The sequence below is a fragment of the Lemur catta genome, chromosome 11 (assembly GCF_020740605.2).
Source record: "Lemur catta isolate mLemCat1 chromosome 11, mLemCat1.pri, whole genome shotgun sequence".
Lineage (NCBI taxonomy): Eukaryota > Metazoa > Chordata > Mammalia > Primates > Lemuridae > Lemur > Lemur catta.
The window spans coordinates 16,266,452-16,287,297 of record NC_059138.1 but is presented as its reverse complement, the minus strand read 5'-3'; the positions used below and the strand labels follow the sequence as shown (position 1 = coordinate 16,287,297).

At 46.6% G+C, this 20,846-nt stretch overlaps 1 protein-coding gene across 1 annotated transcript; it reads right to left on the bottom strand.

Annotated features, from left to right (window-relative positions):
* Positions 1-493: 493 nt before the first annotated feature.
* On the bottom strand, positions 494-17,070 carry LOC123647621 (aldo-keto reductase family 1 member B1). Its single transcript, XM_045565225.1, has 10 exons — positions 16,936-17,070; positions 9,015-9,182; positions 8,201-8,317; positions 7,096-7,173; positions 6,678-6,800; positions 6,068-6,174; positions 5,831-5,912; positions 5,141-5,224; positions 2,943-3,025; positions 494-898 (listed from the first exon to the last, which is right to left on the bottom strand). The coding sequence occupies exons 1-10, from the start codon at positions 16,999-17,001 to the stop codon at positions 856-858; spliced, it is 951 nt and encodes a 316-aa protein (XP_045421181.1). The 5' UTR covers positions 17,002-17,070; the 3' UTR covers positions 494-855.
* Positions 17,071-20,846: the final 3,776 nt, after the last annotated feature.

Here is a 20,846-nt window from a genome sequence, read left to right as displayed (position 1 = left end):
CCCTCTTGTCTACACAATGGGTTTCACAAAGGCAGTTTCTCTCAGGTAGTGCTGCTTAGTAAACATCTGGCTTTGGCCTTCACAGGTACGAGGACAACCAAGTAATCTGTGACATAGAAAATGGGTTTATGTCCTGGTTTGGCCCTAAAGCTGCAGTTCTCAGCCTTGGCTGCACAACAGAATCACCAAGAATCAGGGAGCTTGTGAACTCTTGATGTCCTGGCCACAGCCCAGTCTCCAGGGTGAGGTCCAGACACCACCAATCATCAAAGCTCCCAGGCGACTCCAGCGTGAGGCCAGGACAAGACCCACTGCCCTAAAGCTAAATGGGTAAAGTTCTGAAGTGAGGGGTCCCCACCCAAAAGGAAAGCCAAGTCCTCATTCCTGCAGCACAGATCACTGCCCTGCTCTGTGGGTACAGGGAATGAAGGTTGGGAGTGGAACAGAAGGTGCCTTATTATTTCCAAAACCCAAAACAAAATGGAACAGCATCGAACGCAGAAAAGCACTTTTTATTTGAGGCAAAAAGAAGTCTGACTAAGAGGATTACAGTTCCAAGAGTCAAAACTCAACTAGTTGTTAGTGGCACTGTTTTGACTTTATAGATTTTGCTTCTCCTTGGTCAGAAAAGGGTATTCAGGTTTTATTTTCCCCCGCTGGGCAAAAAGGGCAAAGAAAACTGGAAGAGGCTTTTACTCTACTGATACTGCTCTTCAGACGCAACAACAAGCTAGACAAGCCCTCACGGGTCAGTCTGCAGCTTGCTGTCCCAGCTGAGGCCATACTATATTTGCAGGGAAGATGAGGCAAGAAAAACAGGTACAGGTCACTTGGGAAGAGCAGGCATCCACAGCTTCAAAACTCCTCATTGAAGGGGTAATCCTTGTGGTTGGCACAGCTGTCAGGAGAAAAGAGAACACACATCTGCTTTTCAAAGAAGTGACTTTCGCTATGACAAATTCTTAATACACAGAAATGCTAAGTGTCTCATTATAGGCAAAAACAGAAGGCTCGGAGGCAACAAGCCAGTTCACCCTCCAGGCCCCTCTGCCACGGGCTGTCACCAAGCGCATGTGTGGTGGACACCACCCTCCCCATGTGCCCAGTACTGTGCCTGGGGCGTGCAGGGTGGCAGGATTCCTGCCTCCCAGTAATTTAGTCCAGCTGGCAGCACCAGATAGCATCTTACTGTCTTAATAAGAGGTTGTAAACAGCAAAGAGATAATAATATAAGAGATATTGAAAGTCTATTTGTGAATGAATCCCAAGGATGAGTGAAACATCATCAAATGCTCCAAGGACACAGGAGACACCTCCAGAAGCCTCCTGGTATCAGCGGGAGGTGAAGAGAGCCCAACCCAATAGTTGAGGATTTGACACTGGAAACGCAGGGGGAAGGAACGGGGTTGAGAGGTGCAGGTGTGTTTGCCAAGGCTCACCGTCCATCTGCTCGGGCCAGTGGCTTGTGCTGGGAACACACCGGCAAGAACTTTGGAAAGACTGGCTCGGCGGGGGGTGAAAGGCCCAGGGTGAAGCCAGCTTGCAGCACACAGCTCTTACTCAAATGGTCACAGCTCCCTGGGGGACCTGGGGACACCAGGGCCAGCCTCTTCCTCCCCACTCCAACCCCAACCCACTCCCACTCTATCAGTAGTGCATAGGACAATCTGACAGCTGCTTTTAGAATAGCACTGGAGGGTGGGAGGAGTCTAAATGGAACAGGAACAATTAGAAGATCACTGTGGTTTGTCAGCCCCGAGAGCACTTCAGTATACTTTGCCCACAGTGGGAGAGGAAAGGGAAAGGTAAATGAATGGGATAGATTCTGAAAGAACAGATATATCTTGGTGACTGATTCACTTCTCTTTCCCTTACTTATTAGATCCAAAAAAAGATTTTAACGTCTAAAGGTTAAGAATCTTTAATAAGGGTCTGGGTGTAGCTGCCTGTGATAAGCTGTTTGTGGCCTATTTAGAGTCTGAGGTCACAGTGTGACAGGAACAGGCTCGCCAGGCATGCACTTGCCTGAAGGCAGGAGTGTTAGGGCCCACGATGCAAACTTGGCAGACATCTGCCCCGGGCTGTGGCTGGAGCCACCAGTGGAGCAAACTCTGAACTACAGGGCGTGAGCACAGCAGTGGAAAGAGAAAGCTAGCACCATACCCTTCTTTGGGAATGTTCAAATTTTGCTTAGAAGAGGAAGTACCAAAGAAGAGAGCAGAAACAGAGCTCAGCCAAGAACAAGGATGGGGACAGAGGAGTAGCGTCTTAGTCTCCATTGAAAAACAGGAAGTTGTTTCTTGAAAGCAGAACGTTTTAAACATTACCTAGTTATTGTACTGGTAGGAAAAGAAAAAAAAAAAACCTTTCTAGTAATCTCCCTCAGATTCCAAACAATAATTCAGAGGAAACACAAGGAACCAGGGAATGTGCAGCTGGAGGGGCCTCTAGTGACTCTGCTGGTCAGAGCAGATAAGTGACATTCTCAGAGTCATGTGGCTTACCAGTGTCAGAGCTGGGACTGTCGAGCCCCAGCACCACAGTCTTCCTCCCACACCCCTTTATTAGGGCCATTAAGACAAAGAGTCCCAGGCAAATTCTGCCAGAATTTCACTCAGGGCCACCTGAGATCATCTCATTTCAGAGGAGCCGCTAAGATTTAAAAATTAAATACCAAAATAGGTAGTTATTTCAGGTTAGGCTGACAGTGACTCTGGGTGGGGAGGAGAAGATAGCAGACCTCTTGGCATTTTCCCCACGTCTTTGTGCAGTTCAGCTGACGCAGGTTTAAATGTTTCCTGCTGCATGTGGATGCCACAGCAAGGTAATGTGCAAGCGCAAGACAGCTGTGACAAAAGGATGTGACGTTAAGGCCTGCAGGGATCGTTCTTTTGTCCTGCAGCATCTGATGACTGGGAACTGATCGTCACACTGGGACTCACCTCATCAAGGCACAGACCCTCCAGTTTCTGTTGTAGCTGAGTAAGGTGGTCACATCCTGGCTGCTCAGTTCAAAGTCAAAGACCTAAAAAATAAAAATCCAATAAACTCTGCAAATAAAAGTCAAAGACAGAATATTGTGCAGAACCAGATGAGTTTTCTTCCACGGCCTTGAGCAGGAAGCAACAGTAAGGTAAACTGAACACAGAGGACTATCATGTCACCATTCTCGGAATGCACATGTTTTGGCTAGGTACTACATGGAACAATGAAAACAGTCATTCCCTTCCAGAACCTTCAAGCAAAATGATACTTTTTATGCCAAAAGCACTTCTGTAATAAGCACCAGTGATGAATATAATGATGGGTAATATGACACGTGTGTCTTTGCCTCTGTTTACAGCAAAGCAAACAAAGGACAGAAGTATTTAAATAGCTATAATACAAAGAATAATTAATTACACACTGTATAAGAGCTTAAAATAAAGTACTCAGGAAGACCTGAGGTATTAGAAATGAACTCCAACTGGGGAACTGAAGGACATGACCAAAGAGGAGATGGTATTTGAGATGGCCTAAGAAGAATAAGGTTTTCACCGAGAGGGCAAGAAAGGTGTATCGGTCAGAGACTGCGTGGAAGAACTCAGCTGGCATGGAGGCTGGGAGGCAGACGGGCAGGCAGGTAGGTAGGTAAGGCAGACAGACATGGAGGCAGGCAGGCACGTAAGGCAGGCAGACATGGAGGGAGGCAGGCAGGCAGGCACGTAAGGCAGGCAGACAGGTAAGGCAGGCAGACATGGAGGCAGGCAGGCAGGCAGGCAGGCAGCAGCACTGGGTGGGAGCCATGAGGGGCTGCACATACAGTTAGAGCCAAGGAGGGCCCTTAGCCTCAGAAAATCAGAGAAAGAGGCTGCTACAGACCCTGTGATTAAAACTATGGAAAAATGCACAAAGACTACACAGTAAGACGAAAAAAAAAAAAAAACCAATAAAATTAGGTTAGCATTTTGAGATTAGTTATTTAAGTTTTTTTCTTTTCTAATACCTTAAAAAAATAAAACATGAAACAAAGGATCCATCTCTAGCAGGATGATATGCCTTTATTCCCACGGTGGCCACTGTTCTGCCACTGTATCTTGACTAGTTAAATCTGTATGTAAGAAGAAAACTGTCTCCTCTGCTAAACAATAAACCCCACTCCCCTGCCCCCCATGCTCACCCTCACCCCAGCCTCCTAGGTGACAAGTGACATGCGTTACTAGTCAGCCTCTGGCCAGTGGAACGAGGCAAAATTAGCTGCTCACTGTGGAAACAGAGCTGTCGGTTTGCTGAGGGGCCCCATGGCCGAGGCTAGGCCACACTCTGAGCCAGATCCTGGGTGAAGAGGGAGCGTCCCTGGCAGAGCCACTTGGCTCAGTGGGAGCAGAGGCTCGTGGGCCATCAGATCTCCTGCAGCAGATCTCCTGCAGCAGCTCTCCTCCCAGCCTGGCCCTCTCTCCCTGGTGCAAGAAAGAGCCAGGCAGGGAGGCAGCCCCGGATGCTCTCGAGGGTGCTCTGGGTGCCCACAGCGAACACCCCCTGGTCCCCTGACACAAGCCCATGCTCTGCCTGTCATCACACGGGCTCTTTGCAGAGCTAGTGGGTGGGCTAAGTAGCCTGGAGGGTCTTTTGCAATCCCTGGGCTTATCAGCACATTTCTTGAGTGGTTACTAAGGCACCACACAGTATGTGAAGCGCTCTGATGCATCATCTTATTTAATCTTCCTAACAACCCTTGAAATAGTTATTTTACAGATGGGGAAACTGAGGCATGGGCCAGTTATGTAACTTGTCCAAGATCATACAGCTGGTAACTAATGGTGCTCCCATGCAAACCCAGGTAGATATTGCTCAAAAGAGAGGTTTTCTTAGGACAAAGGCTTGGTGTCGTTTGAGAGCCCCAGCAAATGTGTGTGCACGCATAGCAGGGGACCACTGAGGCAGAGGGCCCGCCCCCTGCACACAGCTCCACCAATGAAGACTCAGTGTCGAGTCCGCGGTTTGCTCACTGTGGTTTACTGAAGCCAGCTCCCCGGCCTGAGAGAGGACAGGACATGCTCCCACAGACGACAATCCAGGGATGGGATGAGAGGCCCTGTGAAGAGTCTTCCCATCCCCTACTCCACTGAGGAAGGCCAGGGCTGACCAGCTGGGACATTACCTTAAAGTTCTCAGCAATGCGTTCAGGTGTCACAGACTTGGGGATCACCACCAAGTTCCTCTGCATAGGGAACCGGATCAGAACCTGTGAACCCAGAAGGTGACGAGTGTGCGTGTACACCAGGCACTGCGCATCTCCATCTCACTCTCCCTCACACACATAACCCGAAGAGGAACGTGCTACAACTTCACAGGTGAGAAAAGAGGCTCTGAGATGTTCAGGTCACACCTGGCAGCAGGAAGGGGTCACATTCAAGGCCAGATCTGACTCCAGGGTCCTGCTCTTAGCCACCGTGCCACGTGCTTCAGTGTTTCCAGGTATATTAGGAGGCCACGGTGAGACTTTCCACCACTAGGAACTCATATTACACCTGGCAGAGAACATTTCCCGCACAGCTGATAATAAGAGCTCTTATATTTTTACGGAAATGAGCTTCCGCATAAATTACCAAATGCTGGTAGTCTATAAGGCAGGCAGCAGGAATGGGCACTATTGCTATAAGAGCCCATGGCAGAGTCTTCTGAAGTCTTAATCCGTCCGTGCACTTTCTATTTCACACTCCAGGACCCCAAAACTGCACTTCCAGTGAGGGCCTGAGGGGCTCTGTCACCACTCCCTCTTGGCTAATGGGGACGAGCAAGAACATAGCGAGTCCTGGGAACAGTCACCAGCACCTGGATATGGCTGTACCTGGGCTGAAGTTTTATTGTGCTTGGCTGCAATCTCCTTGATCCTGGGATCCTCCAAAAGGGATGGGTCGTCAGGCTTGGCCCTGAGGATAGAAAGACGGTCCGGGTCAACAACCGTCACCAGTGCCACTCAAGGCAGCCAGCAACCCAAACCCTAATCCCCCCATCCTGAATTTTCTTTTAGTCATTTCTAATCTTCGCCAAGTGACAAGAGAACACGACCCCATGGAAAGCTCACCAGGGCCTGTCGGGAGAGCCAAGAGGGCTGTAGGCAGTCACCACGATGCCTTTGGACTGGCAGTACGAGACTAACTTCTCCTGAGTTAGGTATGGGTGGCACTCAATCTGCAAATGCAAATGGGAGGGCTGAAGTTGGCACTGAGGGCACAAGTTGACCTCACACAGATGAAGTTCCCCTTGCTAAAGTCCCTTCCTACCTCTACAAACGTCATATTGCCCAGATAAGCTACAACAACTTTCTGTATTTCCCAGCTAGTGTCTTTGACATTCAGAACAATGATCTTGTTACTGATGTTCTATGGCCATAGGCCCTAAAGGCCTTTTCTGGCTTTAGCCATTTATCAACTGTCACAGGTGCAAGGATCTCAATGGCTGAGTGCTGCTCATGTGTCAGAACCCAAGTCGTCACAAGCTAGGCTCAACCCTTTCTCTCCTGCAAGTTTCCACTCCCAGATGTGCCCTGTCGTGCTGAATCATAACCCAGGACACTGCCAAGGCCCGGGAGCTGCCTCCTGGCCACTCGCTGGGTGATGTGGACAAGAAAAAACTACCGGGGTAAGATGGTAAAACAAGATCCCATCAACTCCAGCTTCCCCGGTGGATTTTACCTGGTTAACTGCTGGCTTATACTTTAAGCCAGGTTTGTTCAAGATCCTCTCGATCTGGAGATGGTTGAAGTTGGAGATACCAATAGCTGCCACCAGCCCTTCATCCACCAGCTCTTCCATGGCCTAAAGAGAAAAGAGCTTGTGGTGCAGAACGAGCCCAGAAAGGACGGGGATCAGAAGCGTCCGTCTTTTTTAGCAGTTTAATAGACCCTGCCCTCACTACTCTGTGCGGGCTAGTTAGAGATTTCAGAAGCCAAGAGACGGTCACACAAAAGCCAGGCTGGCTTCGATGAGACAAGAAGAGCAAAAAACACTGCTAGGATGACAAATGCAATGTAAAGAAAACATAGAGTAGCTCGCTCCTAAGGAGAACAGGGAACCAGCAATTAGGAATAGGTTCAATCAGGGACCACCTTACCGTCCATGTGTCCAAAACATCTGTGTCACTAGGAATCACGTTGCCTGCTTCATCCAATGGGAAAAATTCCTTCCCAGCCTGTCATTATAATCAAAATCGAACAATCAGTAACAGCCCCTCACAGACCTGCTAGGGGAAGCTTCATCTAAAAAAATTCTAAACCACCACAGCTAGCTAAGTTTTTGGAAGATAATCAAGGGCCAATCTGTGTGCCGGCAAGAAAAGGAAACAGACAGACAGACAGCCCTGGAAGCCCCAGGCATTTTTCTATCAAATGGGTGGGAGCAGGGAGACTGTCCAACAGAGATATGGACAATAGTCAGTCACTGAGATTAGCCCCACCATGGACTGCAGCACGTGGACAGAAGGACTCCAGACCAGGACTCATGGGGCCCAAGTCCTGGTGGTCACTAGCCTGTAACACACCACCTGGTCAAGCCTTGCTGGCTTATCATGGAAAACGAAAGAGGAAAGACAAGTCCCCCTCAGTAAGCCACAGTGCAATAAAACAGAGCCCAAGGACAAAAGCCACACATATGCAACCTGGCTGACAGCAGAAAACTGAGCCAGTGGCCAGACAGAAGGCAAAAGGCATAATAACTCCAGAGTTCTTGTTGTACAAAGAACAAGGCTGCCAACAAATACCGATCTGGCTTCTGCAGGATAGGGTATGTGTGTGCAATCTAAGTGGGGACTCACACACGTATAGGGTGGGTGTGTGCAAGTGCCTGGAGGCAGAACAGGAAGCAGGGGACGGCAAGGGCTGACTGTGCCGCATGGCTGTGTGCAGGGCAGACAGCAGCCCTTTGCTGACATCAAGTTTTAAATTATGCAACCACCAAATGGCAAAGACTGGTGCTCCTCAAACTTGGAGGAAGGGTATACACCAGTCACTGATGGTTGGGATTCAGACGGCCTGGGTGGGACCTGAGACTGATTTCCAAAAAGCTACAGGGGATGCCTCTGCTGCTGGTCCACGGGCCACACCCTGTATAGCAAGGACAGAGAGGCTACCCACATATAAACTGCTAATATGGGAGCTCAAAACACACCAGAGGTTGCACCTGAGCCACAGGGGATCTGGGCTGAGCCTTGTGCCCCATACCTTAAAGCCCGTCGGCCAGTGAATAAGGTAGAGGTCCAGGTAGTCCAGCTGCAGGTCCCTGAGCGTCTTCTTGCAGGCTTCTTTCACCATGCTCTTCTCATGGTACGTGCACCACAGCTGGAGCCAGTGAGAAAGCACATCTTAGCACTGCCCAGCACAGGGCTGCTTCCCGGCTGGGGGCCGTCTAGCTCCAAGACAGAGCACTCTCCTCTCCCCACAACCTATGCGTCTCATCGTGATGCTATGAATGGCTGGAGGGAGTTTCCACTTCACATTATGGATTCTAACTTTCCAAAGAAAGGTAGGAGGGCCAGGTCAAGGAAACCTTGCAAAAGGACCAAAGAGAAGGCATAAAATAAAATAGAATGGATAGGTTAGCCCTAGGCCCTAAACATGAGTTCTCAGGGCAATTTTCCCACCAGGCTGGTCTTTGTGGAGCCAGCCTCACCCTCCCACCCGACATCCTTGGCACAGCAATAGCTTCTACCAGCAGCGACGCTTCATCTACAGATGGGAGCCAAGTTCCATCCTTGAAGGTAATTCCTTGGAAGGGAAGTGCCAGCCCAAGACATCAGCTTCATCAGCATGGGGCTCTAACCAATGGGTCCAGATGAACGACTGCCTAACAGAGAGCCATGGACTGGCAAGCTGTGGAGCCCTCTACGGCCTGGGTAACACGTTTCCCCTAGAAGAATCGCCTGCCAAGTGATAACAGTAGTTGTACTCAGAGTATGGACTTGGCTCCTAAGCTGATGCTGCCATTGGATAAATGTGAACTAGAGCCCCTCCCCCGGGGTCCTCCGTGGAGCGGCACCTTGCTAACGATGAAGAGCTCCTTCCGTGTCACCACCTGCTCCTTGAGCTTCTGTTGGATGGCCAACCCCACCTCCTGCTCATTCTGGTACACATGGGCGCAGTCAATGTGGCGGTACCCAACGTCAATCGCTGTCTTCACAGCCTCGGTCACCTGGCCTGGAGAGGACTGAAATGAAAAAGAATGTAACCCACGGAGCCAAAACAAAACAGAACACAAGTCTGCACGCAGCTAACGAAGGGGGCAGTGCAAACCACCGACCCTTGCTGAGGCACCTGCTCCTTTACGTTCAGCAGAGACAGGCCAGGGCATGCTTCTGAAGCAGCATTCTAAACTCTCAGCCCTCAGACATGGGGGGATTGAGGCAAACTGCTGCAGTATTTCACTGTAGGAGAATCTGACAGCTACTTAATAGCAGCATAGGTCACTTTTAAAAGATATGCTTAAGCTGTCTTGTTTCCTTGCTTCTTCACATCCACTGATTAATAAACCACTGTATTAAAAAAACTCCCCACTTTCTGAATCCTGAGATCCTAAGGGAAACCACTGCCTTAAAATAGCTCAAAATATTTCAAGAATAGCTGTGCTATTGACCTCAATTCCCAACTGGTTCCCGAGGCCAGCCAGTGACTACCTGCCCTTTCCGTTTCATCAGGCATGGACTCTGGCACTGACGATCACTTGTTTTTAAGCAGTTCTGAGAGATTATCATGAAGTCACGAATGTGACAGATGCTGACTCAAAAAGGTCTGTGCATTAATTCTTACCACATGAGGATCTGCTTCAAGAGGTGGAGATGGGGAGATGGCCCCCCCGAGATATTAGCAGAGAGAAAAGAGGTGAAAGGTAGGAACCATGGAAGATCCCCCCATGGTCTGTGCTCGGCCCAGCAAATGACCGAATGGGTGTCCACGGCCAGACCATCTGACCACCGGAGTGACAGGAACAGGCATGGGGAGCCTGGCTGCGGAGGAGGAAGTGCCTGCATAGCATCGAGCTTCACGGGCACCCAGTCAGACCGCACAGACACGCCTCTCGCCTCCGTGCTGCTCCTGGTCTGATCAGAGAGCTGAACAATAAACGTGTGCAACGGGCTGGTGAGTGAACCGAGCGCGTTCCTTTGGAGAGCTGGGGTGGAAACAAATGAAAAGGAAAACTCCCCAGGGCCATCAGCAGCTGCAGACATCTGCTGTTCTGACATGAGCTGTTTTGAACAGGCAGGAGGGAAGAACACAGCCCACTAGAACAAGCCCAGTCCCCGAGCCTGTCAGCAGCTGAGCTGGCTCCCCACCACAGGGGGACCTGGGAGGCCAGGCAGGGATGCTAGCCTCAGGTGTGAGTTAACAGAAGGCCTTCTGATGATCTGGCAACATCCTATGTCCCTGGAGGACTGCAGAAGCTGCACCTGCAGCCTTCCCCACCCTGCATGATTGAAGGAACAGTAAGCAGAGGAGGCAATCTCGGCTTGTCCAGAAAAGAATGACCTGCCCACAGGTTTTCTATGGTGTCTGGGCACAGCCATCACTGATGTGAGCAAGGAGGGCAGAGCACAACCCTGCCCAAGAGAAAGAAGTGGGAACCCGGGCGAGGAAAGTGTTTGCTGAGCACACACACAACATTCTTATGGCTTAATGGCACCTTAACTGATTTTCCTCTAAGGAGCTGCTCCGCTGCTGCGTGCCCTGTCCTGTCCCTGCCTGGCCACTTCACAGTCCCAAGCCCTGGACAGAGGGGTGCACACACTTCCCAGGCCTGCCCTAGCCACATACCACCTGCCACAGTGACTGGAACAGGGGCAGGAACATGGCCCAAGCCAGGCCAAGCGACTCAGTCTTTGGACTTGAGCTGGAACTACTGAGACAAGCCCTGGTTCTGCTGAGGTCCCTGTGCTGGGAGAATGTGAGCCTGGAGCTGCTGGAGGAGACCGAATCCTGGATAACCAAAGTCAGCAACTGTCATTTGGGAGGTCAATGGATCCCCACTGCATATATTCATCTTTTTTTTTTTTTTCCCATTTAAGTTGGTTTTTCAGTTCCTTGGAATGAAAAGAGCACAGACTAGCAAAATCAAGGTTGCAAATGGTTGGCATAAAACTAAAAAAAAGTTCGTGTGACATTTTTATAGAAAGTCAAAGACAGATATAATGGCAAGAGATCATGAAGAAGCTGACCTCATAAGCTTGGTGTATTTTTAGGATGTTTTGGCTGCTCAAACTTGTTTGTCTCTTGGAACAGAGACACAAAGGATATAATTCTCTATGGTTTGAGATGCATCATATGAGGCATGTTATATTAATACCAAGAGTTGTTACTTTACAATGTTCACTTAAGCAAAATTGAATTTGCTTTGAACTTAAGTTTTGCATAGACTGATAATAAACCTCTAAATCTTGCCAAGCTCAAGTGTGGATTTTTTAAAATATAAAAACAAAACTGGCAAAAATTGAACAAAGATTTACCTTTTTTTCCATATCTGGGATATAGTATGCAGCTATAGTTGAACAAGCAGTCTCTAAAAGTTGCTGTGAAACAAGCCAGCAGGTAAAAATAAAAGCTGCACCGTTATACTAAATTAGAGGTCTCTGAAAAATCCAGGTAGTTTTCACACTGGGCAGAGGTTGCCTAATTAGTATAGAATCCAATAAATTCAAAGAAAGTTTACCTTTGCCTTAGGTCCTAAGTTAAGTTTCTTATGTGATTGCTATATATGGATATATAGCTGTTTGTAACATTCTTTATTTGGAAACTTGAGATAATCAAATATTAATACCAATGTCCTGCCAGTGTAAGGGTACATTGCAGAGCTGAACTTTGAGTTACTGTGCAAGATTTTTTTTTCATGCTGTCATTCATAGTATGTTCTGTGAGAATCCTTGGGATTAAAGTTTTGGTTACAATTGTAAAAAAAAAAAAAAAAAAAAAAAAAAAAGCAGCTGCTGCTTCCTGACTGCCTGGCAGCATACTGATTAGCCGGAGACACAGGTCCTGGGAATGTGATCCAAGTGCTATCCGTGCCGATAAGGGAAAAAAGTTACCTTCTGGAATAAAAATGTACCAGAATCCACAACTACATTCAACATTAATTATCTCATTGTTGAATCCTTCTCTGAAGAGACTAATTTCCCTTATCAATAATGAAGCAGCCAACTTAAATTCTGGTGAGAAACCATTCAATGAACTTGGGAATGCTAAAATGATTACAATATCTCCCCATTCCATGTCAACACAGGGAAAATGCAAACAGAAGGAAAGAGTCCAGATTGAGAATTATAATAAGATAAACCATGAAAACATGCTTCTATCTGTGGAAACTCAATTTACAAATAGCTGAATTGTACAAATCCTACATGTTTCTAACCCAATCCTGCCAGTAATCTGTCCTGCGACTTGGGCAAATCCATGCATGCCTGTTCCCCTTGGACCTTCTGCCTCCTCAAAGCCCTATGTTGGGCAGCAACTTTATCATGTTCTGCGCTGATGGCACCAAGTGATGGCAGTGAGAAGCCTCTGCCCTTGAGTTCCCCACTTCTATAAGCCCTGCTTCCTCATTTTATAGCACTTAACAGGCCAGCCAATACCGACTCAGATAATATCAGCGTCTCTCTCACGCAGATACACACAACACTCCTTTTAAGACTCAATCTTGGATTACAGACTCACACCTATAATCCCAGAGCTTTGGGATGCCAAGGCGGGACAGATCACTTGAGGCCAGGAGTTTGAGACCAGCCTGGGCAACACAGCAAGACCTGTCTCTACAAAATAATAATAATAAATTAACTGGGTGTGGTGGCATGTGCCTGTAGTCCTACCTACTCGGGAGGCTGAGGCAGGAGGATCACTTGAGCCCATGAGTTCAAGGTTGCAGTGAGCTATGATCACACCACTGTACTCCAGCCCGAGCTCTAAAAAAATGAAACAAAAACAAAACCTAATCCTCCTCCCTTTTGCTTGTGGGTCTTGCTAGTTACTTGAGGATATTATTCCTCCTTCTACTTCATCTGGAAGTCAAAAAAGAAAATCACAGCTCCAAACAGAAAGATGGTTCTAGGACAGTGTCTATAGTGAAAACAAAGTACCTCAGAGATTGAATCCTTTGCAGTATTAACTATGGCGATGTCTGGGAAGAGGGAACTCTGTTCTTTTTTGTTTTTTTTGTTTTTTTTTTAATTTCTCTAGTTAGTAGATATTACTTTTGAAATGAAGTGGTGGGGGGAATAAAGGAAACCTCACTTTGGGAGAAACAAACCCATCTTGGGTAAGGAATATGAAAATAGTGTCCCAGAGATAATCCTGGAGCAAGAAACAGGAAACTATAGCTTTTGATGTGGACAGACTTAACGTGAGCATGCAAGGGCAGACTCCAGATATCATCAAGGAACAATAAACATCAAGGAACATCCAGAGAACAATTACCATGTGCTATCTCTTTCCTGTACTATCCACAGTCAACAGAAAGTTTACTTTTCATTGTTTGATGTAGATAAACCAACCTCACTTGACCTGTATGCCCAAACTGATTTTACAGTTTAATCATACAACTACAATTTCAAATGATAAACACTGACTGATGAAGAACGATCCTTCCCACTGCCTTATCACACTGAAACATAGTCAATCTGGCTAATATCTTACATTAAAGCTCACAAATACATTTGGCAACAAGCAGAGAGATTAAGTTTCTCCCAGTCTATTTTAATCACTCTGTCCTTGATTCTAAGACACTGCTGCTTCCACTTGTTTGACGTGTGGATGGACCAAGACTGGACCTGCAGGGGCAGGACTTAACCAGGCAGGAGAACAGTAAACCGAGCTCTAGTGTTAGCTGCAATGTCCACGGTGCCTCTACGCTTTCTCCCATTCCGGGATTCGGGCCACCACAAGGACAAAGTGGCATGAAGTCTTTCTTGGCATATTTTCTTCTACTTCATGCATTCTCAAAGAGGGTGCTACAGTCTCCAAAGAGGCAAAAAGTAGTTCCTAGGGGTGGGGGTGGGGCAAAACACAATCTTAGCTTATAGAATGGCTGTAACCCTCTAAAGGGTTACAGGACATAAACAAATGCACATTATCTGTGATATTAAAATTTTATTGGGTGGCAATTAGGGGAAAAAAATGTCTCCCAAGGCTCTTAGGCAGGAAGGGAGGGTGATAATGGGGAAAAGATTGATAAACACAGTTGCACCTCCATTCTTAGCATTCCTAGTGTACATGGGAGAGTTACAATGACCATTTACTACCAACAATTTTTCAACGAGGTCAAAAACACTAGGAGTAAGAGAACACTGGCTGGCATCAGAGGTCATCTCTGTTTTAAAGGCCTCCTGGCAATACAAGGCTGTGGGCTCAGTGGCTATCCTAATGGGGAAGGCAAACCTGGCAGGAGGAGACCCTCTCTAAGCCACCTGGGGTGTGGGGCAGAGATGGCCTCCTACCTGCGTGAAACCCTCACCTCTGAAGAGAGAAGGGAGTTTGAGGCCCTTCAGTAAAACAGTAGACTGGAGACTACTAGAGTCCTGTTGAGGGTCTGAATGGTATAACATGGCCACTATGATATGGAAAGTTCCATGAGAACAAGGAACTGTACCCACTTGCAGAGCCTCCTCCAAGTGTCACAAAGACAAGCAGATGACCACATCTTTGTGGAGCATCTGTGAAGGAATCTGTATCCAGGGGAAAGATATTAAGTCATTTGAAAAAAAAAAAAAGAAAGAAAATCTACCCCAAGTCCATACGTATACCATTTATTTCACCATTTTGCCCCATCCACATGCCTCCATACAATTCTATACCAGCCCCACCTCCTCAACCCCAGAAATACAAGTGGGCATTTTTACTGTATAGCTATCTTTACAGTTATTTTACTTCTTCACATTAATTCAACACATAACTTTGGATACCTACTACTGTATTTGCCAGGCACTGTGAGAAAAGGTGAAAACAGCAGTGAACAAGCTAGACACGATCTTAGCTTTCAGTGAACTTTGTCTGCCAGAATGCAGATTTTATATTATTTTAAACAAATACACAGCTTTTGGGGATGTTGAGTGCTCAAATGAATGATTTGAAATCCACTTTTATAAAATTTTACTTCTTATTTACCCTTGAGTAGTGATGTTCAAATGAAGGGTCCAGAAACTAATTTCTAAATTATGACCATAGCTTTTTGGAAAAATGGAACAGAATAAAAATATCAGAATGCAGTATGGGTAAGTACTATTTTAGTGAAACTTTTATTTCAGTTACACGTGTATGTCTGTGTCCTGCATCATGATATACGAAAAAAAGACTGTATTTGCTTTTGTCAAGAAAGCATCTTGTCACATCCCTTCTAAGAGCATTACCTGCAACAAATGGAATTTAATTTGGTATCGCTGTCATAATTCAATTACACCCTCAGAGCCACTACTGGACTTTTTGGAAAAAACAGAAATTAGGTACTGATCATTTTGGCCAAGAAATACTTCCCATGTGAAGCAAATCTATGACCGTTTCCTTAACAACTTTCGATTTACTGATTTTCAAAGGTTTTAAGGTAGAGGTAAACACCTCTGTCCTACTTCAAACCATCTCACAGTACACTCAATCTTTTCTGTTTTTCTTTTTTTGTGTGTAAATATACAATGCCTAGGTCCATATTCAAAGTTCACATGTGAGAAAAACCCAGGTCATAGCTGGTAAATGTAATATACAATACCCTGAAGCTAATTTACAAACTGCTTAAAAACACTGGATTTTAAGCTGGGAGTGGTGGCTCCTGCCTGTAATCCGAGCAACTGGGGAGGCTGAGGTGGTAGGATTGCTTGAGGCCAGGAGTTCCAGGACAGCCTGGGCAACACAGGGAGGAGGCCCTGTCTCTACAAATATTATGAAAAACATAACTGGGTGTGGTGGGCTTTGTCTGTTGTGGGAGGTTGAGGCAGAAGGATCCCTTGAGCCCAGGAGTTTGAGGCTGCAGTGAGCTATGATCAGGGCACTCGACTCCTGTCTGGGCGACAGAGCCAGACCTCCACCTCTTGGGGGAAAAAAAAAAAATACTGGGTTTTACCTCAGCTCCCATAACATCACCTTTCTGTGTTCCTCAACTTTCAGATAATCAGGCTATCATTTTTATTTTTTAAATCATTTTCTCATATCCTATTATCAAATTTTTCAGATAACCTATTATGATATTTCATGTTCCACTTCCATTTTTATCAGGCGAGGCATTTCTCAGGCACACTGTACGAGGTATCTAAGTTTTCTGGGAAAAATGTTAACCCTGGAGCCTGCTATCAGTTATCAACCAGCAGCGGGGTGCCCAGCTTCTCCGTGGAGTTCCAGGGACCCAGGGCAGCCCGAGATCCGCCCAGGCAAACGCGCGCCATCTAACTAAATGATCTGCCCTCTGCGGGCTCAACTTGAGACGCCTATTCCTGAGAGAGTAATAGCTGAACCGATTAAGGACAAACTTCACAAGCCAAGCAAAGGCGCCACCGGTGCCCGAGAAGAGCGAGGCCGGAGCTCCGCTAGCTCATCTCGCGCCGGGCTCCGTCTCCCGGGCTGCTCCGCCGTCCACCCAGGTCGGGACGCCCACCTTCCCGGTCCCCCTCCCTTGTCGTCGGCCCTCATTCCAACTGCGGCCTGGGGAGCCGCCCGCCAAGCGTCGCCGGGACGGCCTCCCGCGTGCGGCTCCCAGACGGAGGACCCTAGCGCAAAGCTCGAGACCGGGCCCTGCCCTCCTCGGCGCCCCATCCCCGCAGACCCGGCCTCAGCCCGCCGGTGTCCGGGACCCGGTGCCCGGCACGCCGCGAGGCGAGCGTGGCTCCCAGCAGGCCGGGCGTCCACGGCGCGGCCGCTCAGGGTCACTCCGGGTCCCTCCCTGCCCCAGGCCGCACAGAGCCCGAAGCGAGCGACGGGACCGCGCCCCGGGGGGCACCTACCTTCCAGGTGCCCAGCCCCAGCATGGGCATCTTGGCGCCGGTGTTGAGTACGATGTGGCCGGCCATAGCTGAACTTCACAAAACCCTACCAGGCACCGTGCGACAGTGGCCGGGACGCGCGGACCTTTAAATAGCCCGTGCTCGCTCTAGAAAGGGTGCCTGCAATTGGCGCGGGGGCTGCACGAAAGAGCCTTCTGATTGGTCAGCCTCGCAGCCGCACGGGGGTCGGTGAGGACGCTTCTTCCGCTAGGTCCCAGCGCCTCCGGATTCTTCCCTCCCCAACCATCGTTTGCCCATGCCTCGCCAGCTGCTGTGGCGCGTGGAAAAAAGTGAGTGCTTTATCAAAAGCCACAGGCATCCTATACCTAAATAGACTAGAAAGAAGTTTTAATTTTATTTAAGAGCCCGGAAGAGTACATTTGCTTACTGTCCAAATCTAGTGTGCTGCTCTTTGGGGATTTGACAAATGCCCTGCCCTTAATCTGTACGAATCATATTGACTAGACGTGTAGTTTAGTGCACTTTATTCATAGAAAAAGGTGCATGTCAGAGAAATGGCCTGCAACCTTTTTTCAGAACACCTTCATGAAACGTGGGTCTGCCCGGCCTGTATGTAGCCTCCTAGAGGTATCTTTGCACCCCACCCTAGGTGCTGGCCCTGTCTGTACACGCTGAGTGTGATTCAACAAGCCTTCCGACAAAAGCTAGCATTTCTTAAGGTTAGAAAGCCCAGATGAGGTTGATGTGGAATACACAGAAGACTTTGGAAAGTAAGACTCTCCATTCACAATCAGTAAGACTGATTCTGTTCAGTCTTTGGAAAGTGAGACTTTATCAAAATGGCAAGTTCCAGTACAGTTAGCAAAACTCTCTAGAAGGAGTAAAGGGAATAGGCAGAAACCCACAGAAGAAAAAGTTAACTTAGGTGGTGCTTTGGGAGGCTGAAGCAGGAGAATTGCTTGAGGCCAGGAGTTGGAAACCAGCCTGGGCAACACAGCAAGACCATGTCTCTAAAAAAGAAAAAGAAAAAAAAAAAAAAAAAGCCGGCATGTTGGCATTTTTTGTAGTCCCAGCTAGCTTCTCAGGAGGCTGAGGCAGGAGGATCCCTTGAGCCTAAGAGTTGGAGGTTTCAGTAAGTTATGATTGGGCCACTACATTCCACCCTGGGTGACAAAGCAAGACCCTGTCTAAAAAGAAAAAAAAAAAAAAAAAAGAAAAAGAAAAAAAGAAAAAAGTTAACTGTAATATCATAGCTGTCAGTATTTCAAATTAGAAGGTACTAAATAATAAATTGATCAGCCCTGATTGTCAGGTATAAAAACACATTATTTTTTCAAGATAGCCAAAGGAAAGTCATTTGAAGAGCCTTGAAGACAATTTTGGTTTCTTTCTAGCAATCTCTCTCTCCATGATGCTCTTGCCTCACCCCAGCCTGCTCTTTATGCTCCATCACCCTTCAGTCTTTCACCTAATTCTGCAAGATTGGGACTATATCTGCCCGGTAGTGACTCAGGAACTAGATCTCTTTAAACTCCATTCTGGTGATTTTCCATTTAGTGTCTTCTTAAAAAGTGCCCCCACCCCCACCCCACTGGAAAAATTTATACAGAACATACTAGCCCAGATATTTTTCCATTTGACTTTTGTAAAAACTATTGTTAGTGGGCAAATTCTGGTGCTATTTATCCCCAAATAATAGAATTTGATTTGAGCCTAAAGCTGGGAACTTGGTTTGTGTAAAACAGCAGATGGCCCATGATGCTTCTTCCATGAGATCCCTCCTGATTAGGAGGTTGTTCTGTCAATTGAAGCTTCTGGATCCAAATCCAAAGGGCCAATCTCTGTGAAAATGGTACAACTTGAGTGACCAGGTTGATATACACAGAAGGGTCGTCTATCAGGGACATGGACTTGATATCAGAGGCTTTGTTGTTGTTTCAATAATAACTGAGCAATAAGCTTGATTGCATGAGGGTATAACTTTTTCTAAAACTGGAGTATTTTGGCTGGGCTACGTAAATGGGAAAAGTCATATCAGTAGAATTTCTACAGAAACAATATTACTAGAGTTGGGATACACTATTGTGATCATACCCTAAATGCCCCTATTGCCTCTGTAATCTTTGTAAAATGCCATTGTGCACATATTACAAATTTGTTAAAGAAAGAAAAAAATCCTTCAGTGGAATCCTCCTAACAAATACTCTAGTAATTGGAATCTTAACATACTCTGGACCAGTAATCTCCCATCATGGGAATTATTTCCTGAGGAAATAATTTAAAAGGAAAACACACAGAGATAGAGACATATACATACACACTATAGATAATAAGGCTTCAACTAGGGTGAGGCAAATTAGGTATGTAGGTGCAAAATTTCATGCCAGAAGATAGACACTTGATTAAATTTAATGTGCTAAGCACTTGTCTAGGCCCCTTAGTCCCAGACCTGCACATATACACACATATGTGCGTGTGTGTGTGTGTGTGTGTGAAAAACAGTTCTATACACATAAAATGAAACTATAAATATCCAACAATAGCAAGAGATAAGGTATAGCCATTAAAAATAAAGGTGATACAGACACAGAGAAAATGTCTATGAAATGATGCTAAGGTGAAAGTAGAAAACAAAGTCACATAAATATGACATGATGATAAGCAGGAGGATAAAATATATAACATTTGGAAAAAGTTAGGAAAAAGCCAAAAGAAATAAGGAGTACCATTTTTCAGATTATTCCTTAATAATCACATTTTGTGATTAAAAGACAACCTCTTATTAACTGTCCAATTTCCTTGGGATAAAACTTAAACTCCTGAGCTGGGCATCCAAGGCCCCGTGAAATCTGGCACAACTCTGAATGTATTAAAACCACTGAATTGTATACTTTAAAAGGGTGAATTGTATGTGAATTAAAGCTGCTATTCACAAGCAAACGAACAGAGGCTATGTCCTATATGCCCAACACAGGCTTGTGAAAGTGAGGGTGGCAGTCTGCTCTGCTTTACATGTCACTCAAGGACTCAGGTCATGGAGGTTCCACCACATTGTTTCACTGCTTTCCCAGCCTAAGTATACAGGGTTTGGCTCAGGTGGGTAGAAGAGCATCTGAGAGTCTCAAATGGGCAATCAATTGCTCAGGCCTGGAAGTGACACACATCACTTCACATCACTTCTACCTGTAATCTATTGGAGTCTTAGGGCCCAGTCAAGCCTGGCTGCAAGGGGTTGGGGAAGTAGCATCATCCTGTGTATAAGAAAGCAGGGATGAATGGGATATGGTAAGCACCAGAAGTTTCTTCCTCAATGACAAACAACTACTGAGTCCTTATTTTGTATCAGGCACTGTATTAAGTACTTTACATACATTATATGAAGGTGCTGCTGCTGCCAACAATAATAACAGTAATGGTAATAGTACAATAGCTGATTTCTATTGAGCTTAATATATGCCCAGCACTATCCTATGAGTGCCATGTGCATTAAACCATTTCATCTTCATAACCAGTCCTTGCAGTGGGTACTGTTATCAATCCATTTACATATGAAGAAACTGAGGCACAGAGAAGTGAGATTAATTGCTAAAGTCTCACAGTAAGCATTAGGGTCAAGATTCAAACCAAAGGAATTTGACTATAGTGCACAAACTCTTAACTACTACCAGTGGCTTTCAAACTTTTTTACTATGACTCGCACTGAGAATTTTGTAAGTGAATGATGACATCAAGATGGCTGACTAGAGATGCCTGGTGCTTGTCTCCCCCAGAAGAAAAGATCAAGGCAATGAACAAATAGTTAAGATTTGACAGGAGTGTCAAAGGGAGAGTGCTGCAGAGCAGCAGGGGGAGTGAAGAAGCACCTGTGGCGATTGGAAGCACTCGAGGGCAGTGTGGAGGCACTGGGACAG

Excerpts from the sequence above, each read along its gene's own strand:
- LOC123647621 (XM_045565225.1), bottom strand. The coding sequence starts at position 17,001 with ATGGCCGGCCACATCGTACTCAACACCGGCGCCAAGATGCCCATGCTG. Across the intron at positions 8,318-9,014 it reads AGCTCTTCATCGTTAGCAAG|CTGTGGTGCACGTACCATGA; the intron begins GTGCCGCTCCAC and ends CACTGGCTCCAG. Across the intron at positions 7,174-8,200 it reads ACTGGCCGACGGGCTTTAAG|GCTGGGAAGGAATTTTTCCC; the intron begins GTATGGGGCACA and ends TTATAATGACAG.